At 31.5% G+C, this 15,197-nt stretch overlaps 1 protein-coding gene across 1 annotated transcript in view; it reads left to right on the top strand.

Moving 5' to 3' along the window:
• The window catches only part of LOC147073146 (lachesin-like), a 54,371-nt gene extending 39,672 nt beyond the window's left edge, over window positions 1-14,699 (top strand). Inside the window, exons 7-10 of the mRNA XM_085945611.1 lie at window positions 41-178; window positions 7,932-8,096; window positions 9,966-10,040; window positions 14,605-14,699. Coding sequence (XP_085801737.1) covers window positions 41-178; window positions 7,932-8,096; window positions 9,966-10,040; window positions 14,605-14,699 — 473 coding nt within the window. The remainder of the gene's footprint in view (window positions 1-40; window positions 179-7,931; window positions 8,097-9,965; window positions 10,041-14,604) is intronic.
• Window positions 14,700-15,197: the final 498 nt, after the last annotated feature.

The following is a 15,197-nucleotide window of genomic DNA, read 5'->3' on the forward strand; positions in this document are numbered from 1 at the left end:
AAATATTTATTAATATCAACTTATTTTTTTAATTCATTAGTTCCACCAATGCTGTCAATTCCAAACCAGCTGGAGGGAGCATTTCTGGGTCAGGACGTAGCTTTGGAATGCCATACAGAAGCTTATCCCGCTTCCATCAACTACTGGACCACAGAAAGAGGAGACATGATTCTGTCAGGTGATTATCGCATACCTAATTCTTTTTACTTTCATTTTAATTATTTTTTAGCCAAGTGAGTTCATTAACTCTGGTATTCTTGTGAATAATTCCTAATAATAAAACTATTGGATATGTTTTAAATACCATTAAGAAGTGGATACCATTTTAATAATCGGAATTTGCTTTAATTTTAAGATTTAAGAGACATATAGAATACGTCAGTGGCGAAGACTCCATACTAGGCGATTATTTAAAGCCTACCTTCTTAAGAGAAATAATTTTTATTTTCATGTTGACGTATTTATATAATCACAAATAATAATATATTCAATATGCCCAAAGACATCTATCGTATGATTGTCATAATTTTACGATCTTTTCCCATATTTCAATAAACACCATCTATGGCATCTCTCGAAAGTTTAAAAAAATAGAACACACCGCGTTTCGCTTCACATATTGTACCTATAGGATTATTTTCGCGTGAATCGACGGGTTTTTCAATATGAAGTTTTTTCTCATTATTTCAAAATATCTGGCGTCCCGCATACAAATGTACAAGCTGTTTAGTTAGCGCTTATGTCGCGAGAGCACATTTATTCAAAATAATTAATAAGAAGATAATTTAAAAAATAATTTCTATGGGATTCAATCACATAAATATGTATTGATCGTTGATAAAAATATAAAATAATTCATCTCGTGATTTTTATTTATTTATTAGTTCACTCATTAGACAATTTAGATATCTGATATTGTACCTACCTAAGTCTGTGTTTTAAATATAGAAGTATTTTAAAATGTCTAGTTTTACGGGTTAAATTATAAATTGTTATGGAACATAATATATATACAACAACGGATATTTTCATAGATGATAGGTAATATATTTTGAGCGTATGTTACGTTTATAAATGCTTAGGAAAATACATAAGTAATTCAAACTAATTGCTTATTTTTATGAACTAATTATAACAAACCAATTAAGCTTTTGAAATTTCTTCGTTTTAGCGTACCTATTCATCAGTAGTAACATTGGGTTATCTTCTTATTTCCCGCAAATATATCTGACAAGCATGGTTACTCCCACAGCCTACCTCTTTCTAAAAGTCACCCTTTGCCACTGCAATACGTACTTTAAAAATACGCTGCCATCACCGGCACTACAACCCAATGTGTATTTTGCCAGTCTTTATGAAACATTTTCACTCCCCTTAGTCTACAGCAAGCTACCTCCACCGCCTTATCTTCAGGGATACTATTTTTCTTTGTACATACTCCGATATTTCTATGATCTAGGCCTTTCAACCCTTCATTGAGCTTCCGGTTTATTAAAAAGTCTCTGTCAAGGTTAGATATCTTCATTCCTCAAAGAAACAGTTTGTCGTTGTATAGTGGAACAATTATTTTACTTTGAATATGCTCAGATGCAATTTCTTCTAGTGCGCACAAACTACAAAATCGATTTTATTACGGTTTCTTTTCTTAAATTCACTTTCTCTCTCCATTTGGCATTAATTGGCATTAATTCATGACTGAGGATTGTACCCACTCTAAAACTCAGTAATTCCTTGAGCAATCAAGACTCTCTACCCTCTTGACTGCGGGGTGAAAACTACACTCAGTAAACTCCTTCACTTGGGCACACCGAGGCTCTTTCTCTGCTTTGCTTACCTTGGAAATTACCGAAAACCACCAGTTTCTCTATGTTATCCGATCCTCGACGAATAATATGTTAAATAACAGCAAAATGCGTCTCAGACATAATCTTGTCGATAGCCGTCCTTTTATATTGAAGTCTCTCTATATTCATCGATTTGTCTCGTACTCTGTCCAAGATATACGAAGCATTCTACGTCAATACAACATATTTTAAAAGACCTTCGTCCACTTTTTTGCCCTTATGATACATGATTACACAGTAAAAAAAATATGAAGAACACTTATGATTGCACAAGCATCATTTCCTTGGAAATAGATTTTATTTAATGCTTCCATATTGTGGTAAAACATGTAATCGCATTTTTTTTTCAATTTGTGTACGTCTTCATATTTCTGCTTCACATCCAATTTTTCCACTAATATACTTCACTTCACCAACTGACTTACAACAATCCTATTGCATAATTTACTCTAACTCGTAAATGTGGTACTGCCACCTTCACATCCTGAAGACCTTTACACAACATTCAGGCCACATTTAAGTACGTGGTGACCTCAGTCTTAGGTAACTTCTAAGAAATTAACAAGCGTAAAAAAACTACTGATGCTAAACGTATAGTTTCGTGATACACTCGATTAAGATCGAGTGTGATACGGAGCAGATTGATTTGGTGGGCTTATGTAAAATGATATGTCCAGTTTCCTATCACCTTTTTTGATAAACCATTATATCCCACATAACAATATGGACCTGATATGAGGCTTTGTCTGATTTTGTTTTGAACTCCTGTAAAATGTTGTAAAAATATTAGCCTATTCCCAGAAAAATCTCCTTTAAGATTATATTTCACATTATTCAATTCCGGTAAACGCCCTTGGACGCCACTTTGAAATAAGCGAATACAATATCAAACATGTATGAGGTAAATGAATATTTATTTGACGTTTAAACTTGAACTGAATCTAAAACCAAAACGGCCTACTTGCAGAAAGGTCACACTGCCTGAATTCACTAAATTCTCCCTAACTCTAATCAATATTTAGTGGAACCATAAATTCTTATTTCTACAAATGTGTTCGGTATTTTGCATGACTCAGCCATTGAAACATGCCTTTCATAATTTATTAGGTCGCTATTCCATAACCATCCACTTCTCTTTGAATTATATTAGTGAATTATATTATATAAAAAAGCTCATTCATATACTTAAGTATAATTTTACATTTTCAAAATTTTGAAGCCTGAAATATGCAAAAATCTTCTGCGTAGTTTAAATTTCAAAAACATAATTTTAAAGTGATATGTTTATAAGTAAAATTTTTCGTACATATTATACATTGTATATAAAATAATTAAAATATTATGGAATATTTTACAAAGCATGAAAAAGATTTATTGGAAGGTTTAAGAGACAACTTCAATAATTATTTATTGCTTAATACTAAAATTGTACATAATCATGACATTTTACTTGGAAGTTATAAAACAAATGGGATTAGGCACTAACCTTTCAACAGGGCTTTATTTTATCAGAATCACTTTAAAACATATTATTGTTCAATTTTATTAAATATCAAATAGGATACATAATTTTTGAAAACACTTCTGAGAAAATATATTAAAACCCAAAGAAAAAATCCCTCGGCTTCGCGCCTATGCACATAGACTACTATGCTAAAGGTACCATACTTAATTACGACAAATTTTGACTAATGGCTCTTATAATACTGCCCTTCTAAGGAAGAAGGCAGTAACTGACTCTCACACTTTCGAAATAAATGGCATTATGTAGTTTTTTTTCCAACTTTAGTGCTGTGAATTAATAAAAACTGTGATAATTTTTATTAGTAGGATGTTAAAATACAAATAAAGTAATAATAAACAACCAGTAACTGCAATAAATAGGTGCAATTACTGGATTTTTGCTAAGAAATTTGTATTATTTTAGCAGATGTCCATTTTTTCACTACGGACTTTAACGGAATTTTAGTGATACTTCTGATTTTAAAGTGAACAGAATATATAGCTTTCAAAATTACCTAACGGATGGCATTCATAACTTAATTTCACAAATTTTGCGAGTGACTGCCTTCTTCCTTAGAAGGGCAGAATACTCTCTGAAGCGTTTTCTAAATTGAGCTACTATTGGCTATCGGCTTTTGTATTTTGTATTGTACTTTTTTCAAATGATTTTTTCTATTGGTTTTAATATATTTTCTCAGAAGTGTTTTCATAAATTATGTATGTTCAATAATTAGAATGTTACATTCTTAAAACTTGTGAATTATTTGTTGAATAAAAAAAGTAAATAATTAAAAATTATTAAATATCGTTAATTGTTGTGCCAATTAGATTTTCTTTATAAAGGTTTTTTTAATATTCGTGTCATTTTTTATTCAATTACACAGGGATGATTATTGTTTGGGAGCATTCATTTTTAAAGGATTATCATCCTAGGACCTATTTGATTAGATGACCAAGTATTTTACATCCAACCTATAACCTGTAGATCCCGATATGTTGCCCCAAATTAAATAAATAAGAAATAACTTAAAATAATACTTAATGTAATGCATAAGGAAACAGAAAAAAAGTAAAAAAAATGAAAGTCTGAAATTCATTTTATTTCATAGACAAACAATGAAAAATAACGATTTTGTAAGCCAGAATAATAAGCCAAACGTAATGCTCGATACAAACGAAATAAAGGCTATTTAAAAAACCATTATTGGTACCATTTCTTTGCAAGCCCCAATTTATATATGATTTTATTTCATATAATAATATCTTATTGGATTTACGTTAAACATCACCATATCATATTTATAGTTTTTGGAGATTGAAAATACATTTATTTATACAGACGCACTGAGATCAAAGTACACGCATGTTACACATAATCATTAATTGATGTTATCGCCATCAATAGCTAAAGAACACAGAACAGATTAATAAATAGAATTCGGATAGATCCAATACACTTCATTTTGACGCAGGGTTTTGAATGTGTGAGTGTCCTACGAAAATTGACCACATAAAATAGACGTGCAATGGTGACTGTTGCAACCTTCAAATACACCAATATTGAATGAGCGTCAGTACATAAACCGTGAGCAGTTATCAGAAAGAAGGACAAGCGTATTTTTCATCGTAACATTCTTTTATTGATCAAAAACAAATATATAACCAATAGAAAAAATCTTTTTTGAAAAAAATACGTCACCCGATAGTATTTTCAGTAGTATTTCAAATTATTTTCATTATTTTTATTTTCTATTTCACCATGTTTTTATTAGCTCGTATTCTTGTTTGTCCCGTACAGATTTTTTCTTGTTTGTTCAAGATTTTTAACTAACTTCCCGACTAGCTAGACATTTGAAATTTTTAAAATATATTAGAACACGACGACAATGCATTTTTTGAATACTTTTGGTAATCTTTAAGCAGAATTGAATTCATTTTCAGTTAATTCTGTTTTGTATGTTTCGGAAAAAAATCGTTAAAAGTAATATTTTACTACTCACTATTATTGGATGCTAAGAGTGTGCCTAGCAACTAAATTATTAATTTATACGTGCGTTACTATGGAAATCAATGTGAAATGTCAAAATGACATTTCAGTATTCTATAATATTTATTAATACATATAATTGTCAAGTTTATATGATTCAACAGAAAATTTAAAAACGTGGAATATAAAAAGTTCTTTTTACCTTGTAATTATTTTATTTTATTTTCAAAAGTATTTTCAAATTATGTTCAATTAGAGATAATATCCAGTGAAAGACAATAACGATGGTTTTCAAATATAATATTTGTTTTGTATTTGATTGTTGAGTTGCCCATTACTGGACGGTGGCCGATCACTATATATCTTGCCCCACACCGTCCATATTTTTTACTTTGTGGTCAAAGTCTCAACTTCATAAACAAAGATTAAGAAAACTAAAGATTTGACCGGGTAAATTTCATTGGTCCATTTTGATATGATGCTGTATTTCTATATAATATCTCGCTAGAGTCAAAAATAGTTTTTCTTTAAAATGCATGCATCATGAGTAAATTTTGTAAAGTAAACAAAAACTGTCACTGTGAAATGGAGATCATAAAAAAACAAAAAATCGTCTTATGAAAACACTGCTGGAAATAAATACGAGTTATGAACGTGATTCGGAAAAATAAATTTCATATAATAAACTTGGAGTTTTATGACATGAGTAAAAATGAAAAAGGTATTTTCTGAGTCAATTTGTTTGAGTGCTTCTACGGAGAGCCCATTTAATTAATTTTTAGATAATAAAATACGCTTTTTGAGTGGTACAAAAGCGATACATCCGAAGTAAGCCCTTAAAGTCTAAAATACATTGTTATTAAATTGCTTCATATGACTTAGTGTTATTCAATATTAAATTTGTCACATAATATAATATTAAATAATAAATACGAGTGTTATTGTCAAATTCTATAATATGACAGATATAAATAATAGCCGGACAAAGAAAAAATAAATTACGCGATAGATTTTTTTGCGGATTTTTGTTTATTAAATTACTTAGAGCGCGATGCAGAGCCCAATTTCGGCAACCTAAGTTCAGTGAGAAAAACATACTCGTATTATATTAAACTTATTAGAACGCCTAAGTGGAAGAGAACATGTGACGTATTTCGTAATAATATTATTTAAATGGCAGTTTAATATACACAACTCTGCATTCAATTCTTAAGTTAAATTTATATAAGTTCAATGAAATAATACATATTTATATATTACGAGTATTATGATTGACCTGTTAAAACCTCTGATGTGACAAAATTGAAATTTTAAAAAAGTAAATTAACATATATTCAAATGTTTTTTATCGTTGAGAGTTTTTAATATCTAAGATACTCGTATAATGCTTCTGTGCATTGGAGGTATAATGATCTTCTTAATATTTTTGATATATTGTATACCTATCAATAGTTTCTAAAAGTAATTATATTTTAATTTGTAGTCTATAAGCAAAATAAATTATAAAAAAAACTTTTAGGAAAATTGTCACTTCGGTGGTTTTAACTGCTCAGTTATAATATTCTCATATAACATTATACGCTGCTTACACATGCATGAATTTACTGCTAACAGTACGTATTATCGCAGCCTTAACAAGAAAATGGAAGTGTAAACACTTATTATCGTACAAGATGCAAGATTGCATGCATGCTTCAAAAAATTGTGTGAAATCTGCGCCTGCGCAGTAAAACGATATTGACAAATCTGCCGGAAAAAAATTGGACTACACCGCACATAGCATTTTGATGTTTACCAATTTTCACAACCTGTCAAATAGCACCATAAAATGACAACAACGCGTCTCTTGTCAAGGGTGTGTCTTATATCCCATTAACACGTGCTTGGACTTATTGCTGACAGTACGTACTATCGCGGCCATAACAAGAAAATGCACATATCAACACGTATTGTCATGCAAGTTGCAAGATTGCATTCATGAATAAAAACGTTCGGAAGCTTCTGAATTTTTATTGACAGTTGAATTATTTTCGATCTGCGCCTGCGCAGTATAACGATAGTGGCAAACCTGCCTGCAAAAAACGAACTACACCGCGCAGAGACTCATTTTGAGGTTAACCGATGTTTACGATCCATTAAATAGTACCATAAAATGACAACATCGCATCTCGCTTATTCTTAAAGACTGACATTGGCGAGACAATCAGCACTTGTACATGTAAAAACAATTATTATCGCGATAGTTTAATTTTTACACTCTTAGTGCCAGTAAATTCATGCAAGTATACAAGGGCTATTACATTATATATTTCTTTATATGTATATGCCCGTAACGCAGCGCAACACAGTACATCACACACATACAGAAACACACGCTCTCTCTCTATGTGTCTGTCAAATGTATGAACAGCACAGCGCACACTCTCTGTCTACGCATTGAATACATTGAATAAATCGAACGCATCTACAAGAATGTTGACAGGTGGCAAGGGTTTTTCTAGTTATTATATAATATTTTAATTATTACATGTTTGCCAATACATAGACCATACTGAGGTACCCCGGTCTTCCAAGTAAATGCATGATTTTCATCGTAGAAATGGAACCTACAGGTGACAAGTACGAGGCGGTTTCGATGGACAGCGGCTACAACCGTTACATGATGCTGAAGATTCGGAGCGTGTCTTCGAGGGACTTTGGATCTTACAAGTGTGTTGCTAGGAATTCACTTGGGGAAACGGATGGAGTTATCAGACTTGACGGTGAGGATTATAATATCTACTTATTACAATTAACTTACCTACGACATAATATTATGACAGCCAAAAAATGTATTTTATTTACGTTAAATCAAAATAATTTTTGATTGTTACCACATTTATGTATTCCGATATTGTTGTAGCAAAAATACTGTAAATAATATATTTTTTTTTGTTCTTCTTTAAATTCTTGCCTATCTACGATAAAGTTTATTAACATCGTTGATTTCAACATGAAGAACCTATAGATACACAATAATAACAATAAAAGATTATAATAAAAATAACATTGCTAAAAGGTGTAAAATTAAATGATATTATATTGAAGTTAATCCCTCCAAACCAAAACCCGCCACGCACCACTCCCGGCCTTAATCGGGCGTATCACGTGGCCTTACATTGGCGATGTGAAGCATCTAGTTAAGTTTTAGGCCGAGAATGCCCTAGGAGGAGATACCCAGGACTAAGGTTGCTACGCTCAGAGTGAGCTCTGACTGAGTTTTAAAGTTATTTTCTAATGCAAAGTGCCGGGGAGAGAAGAGCACAGGGAAATTATGAAAATAAAAATGATTCTAGTATATATAAAACAAAATAATGAAGCTTATCATACGGACAGCAAAAATTATGTTAAGAGATCTTCACGCCCGCAGTAAAACGCCGCAAATTTTTTAAATGCAAGATAATTGACCTTATTAGCAACCAAGTCGGACGGCCCGATGGGCCCAACAGCTAGTAGGACCGACCTGAGCATCTCCTCCCGTTCGGAGCACATTCTAAGACATTCGATATTATAAGTATAATATGCTTATATAAAAGTTGGTATGTCGGTAATTTATTTATTTAAAGTTAGTAACAGATTATGAGAGTGTATATGTTACGCCGAATATGCGAAATTGACTATTACATGAAATGGGCAAAATTTTGCCTAATTCATGTAATAGTCAAGCCCGTTGCCTTATTTATGAATTAGGTAAATTATCTGCCGAGTGGGTGAATTCGCCAGTGTATGGAATTCTTAAACTGTCAACATGACAGTAGAAAAAGTAAATTTAATACGGATGGTTTTATTAGTTATAATTGGACATGTATAATATTATTATTATTAGGTAAGGTTAAGTTTTGTAAATCAGAATTCAAATGAATATCCATTTTGAGGTTAGTTAACAAGTGTCAACAAACTATCAAATCATACTATCACAAACAAATAATTGACCATTGCACGATTGATACACAAGCACGAATCAAATCGCGAAAATACTTTTAAATAAAATTCTTCCGTTATCATTTATTATAGTTCTAGATTTTTTTGGGCATAGTAAATGAATATGAACGTCATATTATAATCAATGACATTTGACACATTTGGTTAGTTTGATTAGTTGCAAAAAACACCATCAGAGCGCGACCATCTATTTTGACCAATGCATTATCATTTGACACATTTGGTTTAGTTGCAAAAAAACACCACCGGAGCGCCATAATCCAATTTACCCAATGCATGAACTAGGCAGAAAAATTACTGCCGATTTCACGCACTTGGCAGATATTTGCCTAATTCATGAATAAGGCAACGGGCTTGCATTATTCATGCTTTAGGCAAAATTTTGCCCACTTTGTGTAATAGTCAATTTCACACATTCGGCGTAACATAATATATAAATATGAATACTAGAAAAAAATCAAGGCCAGCTGACATAATAGAACATGCACATAAAGTACAAATAAATTAGCATTTTTCGATTATTGAGAGCATATATTATTATTGTCTTCAAATTGCAATAATTACTCTATAAGATAATTTCGAGACTTACCAACTTTTGCAACAATTGGTAAATTAAAATTACAAATGCATATTAATTTTTTCTAATTTAGAAATACCAGCTCCATCGACATCAACTACTTTGGCGCCAATTTTACCAGACATAATAATTCCGTCAAGAAAAAAGGGTACGTATATAACTGAATGTGTTATTAATATCTATATGCCATAAATTTTATTTGTTTGAGTATTATAAAAATAACAATATAGGCTCTAACTGTCAGATAATGCTCTGTATGTGAGCAAACGTGGAACTAGCAGTGTATATAAAATTATTTGAAATTGGAATATTGAAACCATTAAATCAACCTTTTTCCACTTCCAACAATCATCTTCTCAAGCTCTGCCTACTTTTATCAGTTTCTTGTTGTTTTCCTACCACGTTATTTCTTTGAACTATAATAATATGTTGTCAATTCAGCGTACTTTGGGGTGATCTTTTGATCACCATGTATCTCTCGACTATCGCATTCGTCCAACGGCCATCTTATATATTAAATATCTGTCTGAATTTTTCTTACATATTTAAAGCTTTTAATATATTTGAATATGTATGCATACTCTCATTTTCCCTTTTATATATTCGATCGTGTTTCTGTTTTTACGCGAGAAGTTTGATATGCACCCTCTCATCCCACATTGTGCAACTTTTCATTTATGATTTTTTTCTGTTACTAAGAAACGAAATTTCACATGGATATTCATTTTATTGATTTTGGTAACTGACATTTTTCATTTTCAGCTCAAAATGTGATAGGTACTATGAGCATCTATCTGATATATTATTACTATACAAAGTAAAACAACATTACACGCTTTTTTCCCGTGGCCAGAACTTACTTTAAGATCACACGCTCACGTTACGTGATCGTAATAATGTTTATAGTATTAAAACCATTTTACACAAGTATAAAATATCCGGGTTACCGGCTACCAACTGTTTCTTAATTATGCAAACTGTAATGTTCGTCAAAACGCGGCTAATCATATAAAACACACTGTAACTGATTAGGAATAACAAAATGGCACAACATAACTCTGTATACCAGAGGTAAACTACGTCAAATCCAAAATGACAACTTCACAGGAGAGACGAATTTGTGATTTTTGGAACATTCAATTTGTGACATTCGTGAATGGAAATAGATAAAATAATTTATCTATTTATCAAAACCTTTTTGTTTGTTTACCGCTGTAGTTCAATTATAAGTTTCATCAAAAGAATTGTATGTTTTCTTACTGTTGTTTAACTCTAATAGTTATGGAGTTACAATGACATTTTTAATTTTTAACTTTTATAATAAGAGTAATATGAGTTACAGCTGTTTACCACGTATGCAGGATAAGTAATGAAGTAACAATATAAAAATAACTCCATTTCACGATTTTTGGAGTAACAATAATTTATCTCTGGTATACAGAACTGATGCAGCAAAATAGCCGGTCTATATTGCATCCAGGGGCGTTCTAACCGCTGCCCGTCTTCCAAACACCCCTTTCCGCAACCGGTTAAATGTTTGTGCGAACAGACAAATTATAAACTAATGGTTCTTTTTAAAGCGTGGTCGATAGTACCTTCTCGTGTAGAATGCCACTAAGAGACAATGAGACAATTCACTATAAATGATTGACTGAAGACAAAAGCAGATAACTAGATAGAATGAATGAAGCCAAGGTTCACTCCGAACTGTTATTTTGAATTATTTAAAGAATAGTCTAATACAACATGTGAATTTAAATAAACGTTAGCATTTGAATCATTACCCTATTAACAATAATTTATAATCTTGAACCAATCATGAGATTTGAATCCAAAAAATCTCGATTTTCATTAAAATAATATGTAAATTCAATTCAAAGGTCCACTGTACTGAAATTAATTAGAATATATCATAATCGGTACCTAACACGTAGTTTACTCAATATAATATATTAATACGTCGGTACACATATATGAATGCCTATTATAATTTCAAGGTAGTTCATCATATATGCACAGTGATCATAATATTTGAAATTGCTTTGAGACACGTGTCAGGTATTTCTAGTAAGTGACTGATACAATAATTCTCAGAACAAGATATTTGCCTGTTATATATTTCTCAGTTATGTATAATATACAGCTAGCCTACTTAAAAAACAAACTTATACTTCTGAGACTCCACCCCCCCCCCCCCCATGAGACTCTACACTCCATGCCACCTTCAGCCCCCATCCCAACTCGTCAAACCCACCATCTTCACACTTGAAACAACGACGACCACTGATGAAATATTATTTTAAATCTATTATGTCTCTCGAAAAGTATATCGCAGATACTAACATTATTTTACATTTTTATCTAAAAATTGACCTTGATAAATCTATTTATTAATTTTAAAATCGATAATGTCCTAAAAAACCTTCATTTACTGCAAATACGAGTATGCTATATCATTGCATTCAAAGTTAAGCAATAATTAGCACTACCATCAGAAATCGCAAGTTAGTGCCGCACCATGCCGATAGACGGCCTTGACTAAATCATTATAATATTATTTATTTGATGTTAGTTGAAGGTCACTTTAAGCCGGTTCGCACATCGAAACTCATCTCGTCGTGAAGTCGTCGTTATTCACAAAACACACGTGGCCAAATGGAGTTCTAAAGATTGGTCGAATGCAACTATTTAGTTTAAAAAATACATTTGGTGCTGCTAACAATAAATTGCATGCATCTCGGGCTGCGAGTTGAAGCTACCAGAACGCATACACACATCTACGAATTAGTCATTCCTATACCGGCTCGTCGGTCGCCGCATCCAAATATGTATACGTTTCGAGAGGTTATGCGTGACTGTCGCTAATGAGTATCTGGCAGACAAGGCGAGTTTAGATGTGAGAGCCGGCTAAAGCTTTAACTAGTAATGCTGTAATTACGGCTATTAAAAATAGTTTAAAACTTATTTGAAGTTATAATTTAATTTCTCTTCAAATATTATATACATTCTATAATGCAATTTTATTAATAGGTACTGTATGATTTGAAAACTTACATGCGTTGAACCCATGAGTATATAACCCTAACATCAAAAGTCCATTAAAACAAACTTAATAAATAATGTCGTTACGATCACTGTTTGACAACAAAGTTATAGTTGTGGATTCGCAACTTATTTTTATCACTCTTCGTAGTGCACTGGAAACTTTTAATTTTTATTTAGTTATAGTGAAGTTTAAATAGATTCTGCTCACTTTTGAGTTAAGACTGTGACGTTTGCCTCTTAATGTTATTATGTTCAGTATTAATCAACGAGGTTTTTGGAAAATTGTGAAATACTGACCCTTAATAAAGGTTGCTGCCAAAAATTGGTATGTCGATAATTTAAGTATTTAGAATTAACAATGGATTCTGCGTCTATATAAATATGAATGATAGAAACAAAAGTGCAAGGTCACCTAATATATTATAGAACATGCACATAGAGCATAAAGAAATTAACTTCATGCCTGCTTTTAAAGGGCATGTCAAACATCAAATTGCAATTACTCTATAACATGACTTCGAGACTTACCAACTTTTGGTAGTAATCCCACAATATTATGTATAGGACAAATAAAAAATAGAAGTTATGCAACGTGTTTTGGAAATGTCTATATTGGACATAGTACGCATACAGCCCAAAGAAGTACCTATACCAGAGAGTTTGTCAATAATTAGAGATATGTATTATGTGTTAAATATAATAATTCCAATTAAAAAAAAAATGCCCATTCGCTGCGTACCTTTTAATTAATATTTAATTACCACATTTAAATAACATGCTAATTATATCAAATGGTCACCTGATGGGCAACGCACCAGTTGCATTGAACGCAGCGAATATATTAATTAAATTATTTATGTCGAAAGCTTTTTCAGGCTATGAATAATTCATAGCTTATTTATTCATCTTAAGTAATCTTGGTGAAGATGGCTTTTAACACAAATAACTCAACTATATTTTTGTTTATTATCGAGTCGTCGATTAAGGAAAATTATTATATAGGAATATTAAAATATTATATATAATAAATAGGAAGAGAATTCCTGAGATTAAGGAAGTGGAAGGCAATTGATACATTCGAAATCTGGTGTTGGCACTCAATGATTCGTATTTCTTGGATGGAGCACAGGAAGAAGCAGTCAATCATCCAGAGACTAGAGATAAAAGAACGGTTTTCGAGAATATATTATTTGCGATGCATTCCGCAGTTTTTTTAGATGAGTTGTTCAGCGTGGACAGGATAACCTGGAGACAACCTGGAGAAGCAACCAACTGAAGAAACTGCCCTGCGAGAGGATCGAGATGGGCGGAAAGTCTTGGTCGCTCAAAAGATTACAAAATTCCATGGTTGTCACGTTTCTCAACCACGAAGAAATGAATAAGAAGAAGATTGTACAAATATTATAAAAAAACGTTGGGTTAGAATTATTGAGCTATACCACGTAAATGCCATTTCAGTTAATAAACTTTGTTTCAATTCTACCATAGAAGTTTCTAAACAAAGTTGCCCAAAGCTTAATCTTCTTTTAGTTTTCATGATAAGTAATGATTTTAGACTTATCCAAAAATACTTTTTTTATTATTATGTCAACATTTATACATGTGGTGATATTAATTTTATTTTATCTCTAAAATGTTATATTAATTAAATCATTTTACTGTTGCAGAAAAGCATTGGAGAAAAATCCATAAGCAGAAATATGCACAAAACAGAGTCGTTGACGACGAGTACGATACACAGGACAGGAAAGATGCAGGTTAGACACTATTATATTATTTTACTTATTATGGTAACATATTTGCTACTATTAGCTGCAGAGTCTGGCTACCATGATTGGTATGATAGAGCAATCGCTGGAAAATTACCCCTTTTGTAATTCGAATCAAATAAACCAAATGCCATTGTTCCAATTTTGAAATATAATTCAAAAAACAAAATACTAATAGAATAGATATAGTTTATAAATTTTATGTGAATATTCGGAGGTTTTTTAAGCCATTGAAAGAAAATCAAAGTCGATTGCATCGAAATACCAAAAGAAACAAAATGAGAATCTCTTTTTGTATATTATGTACCTACTGTATTTTGATGATGATTGTTTACTACCTGGAAATCTTTTGATAGCTGGATTTTTTGCGGATTCATTTGTTTTTGTCAGGGATGTTTTTTTTTTTTAAATAATATCTATTTTAATTTATAGTTTTCGGAATATCTCAAAATAAATTTAATAATACTTATTTTTTACCAAGAAAAAGAAGT

Source organism: Rhyacophila brunnea, unplaced genomic scaffold, assembly GCF_057557595.1.
Source record: "Rhyacophila brunnea isolate RB1 unplaced genomic scaffold, BYU_Rbru_1.0 scaffold_18, whole genome shotgun sequence".
NCBI lineage: Eukaryota > Metazoa > Arthropoda > Insecta > Trichoptera > Rhyacophilidae > Rhyacophila > Rhyacophila brunnea.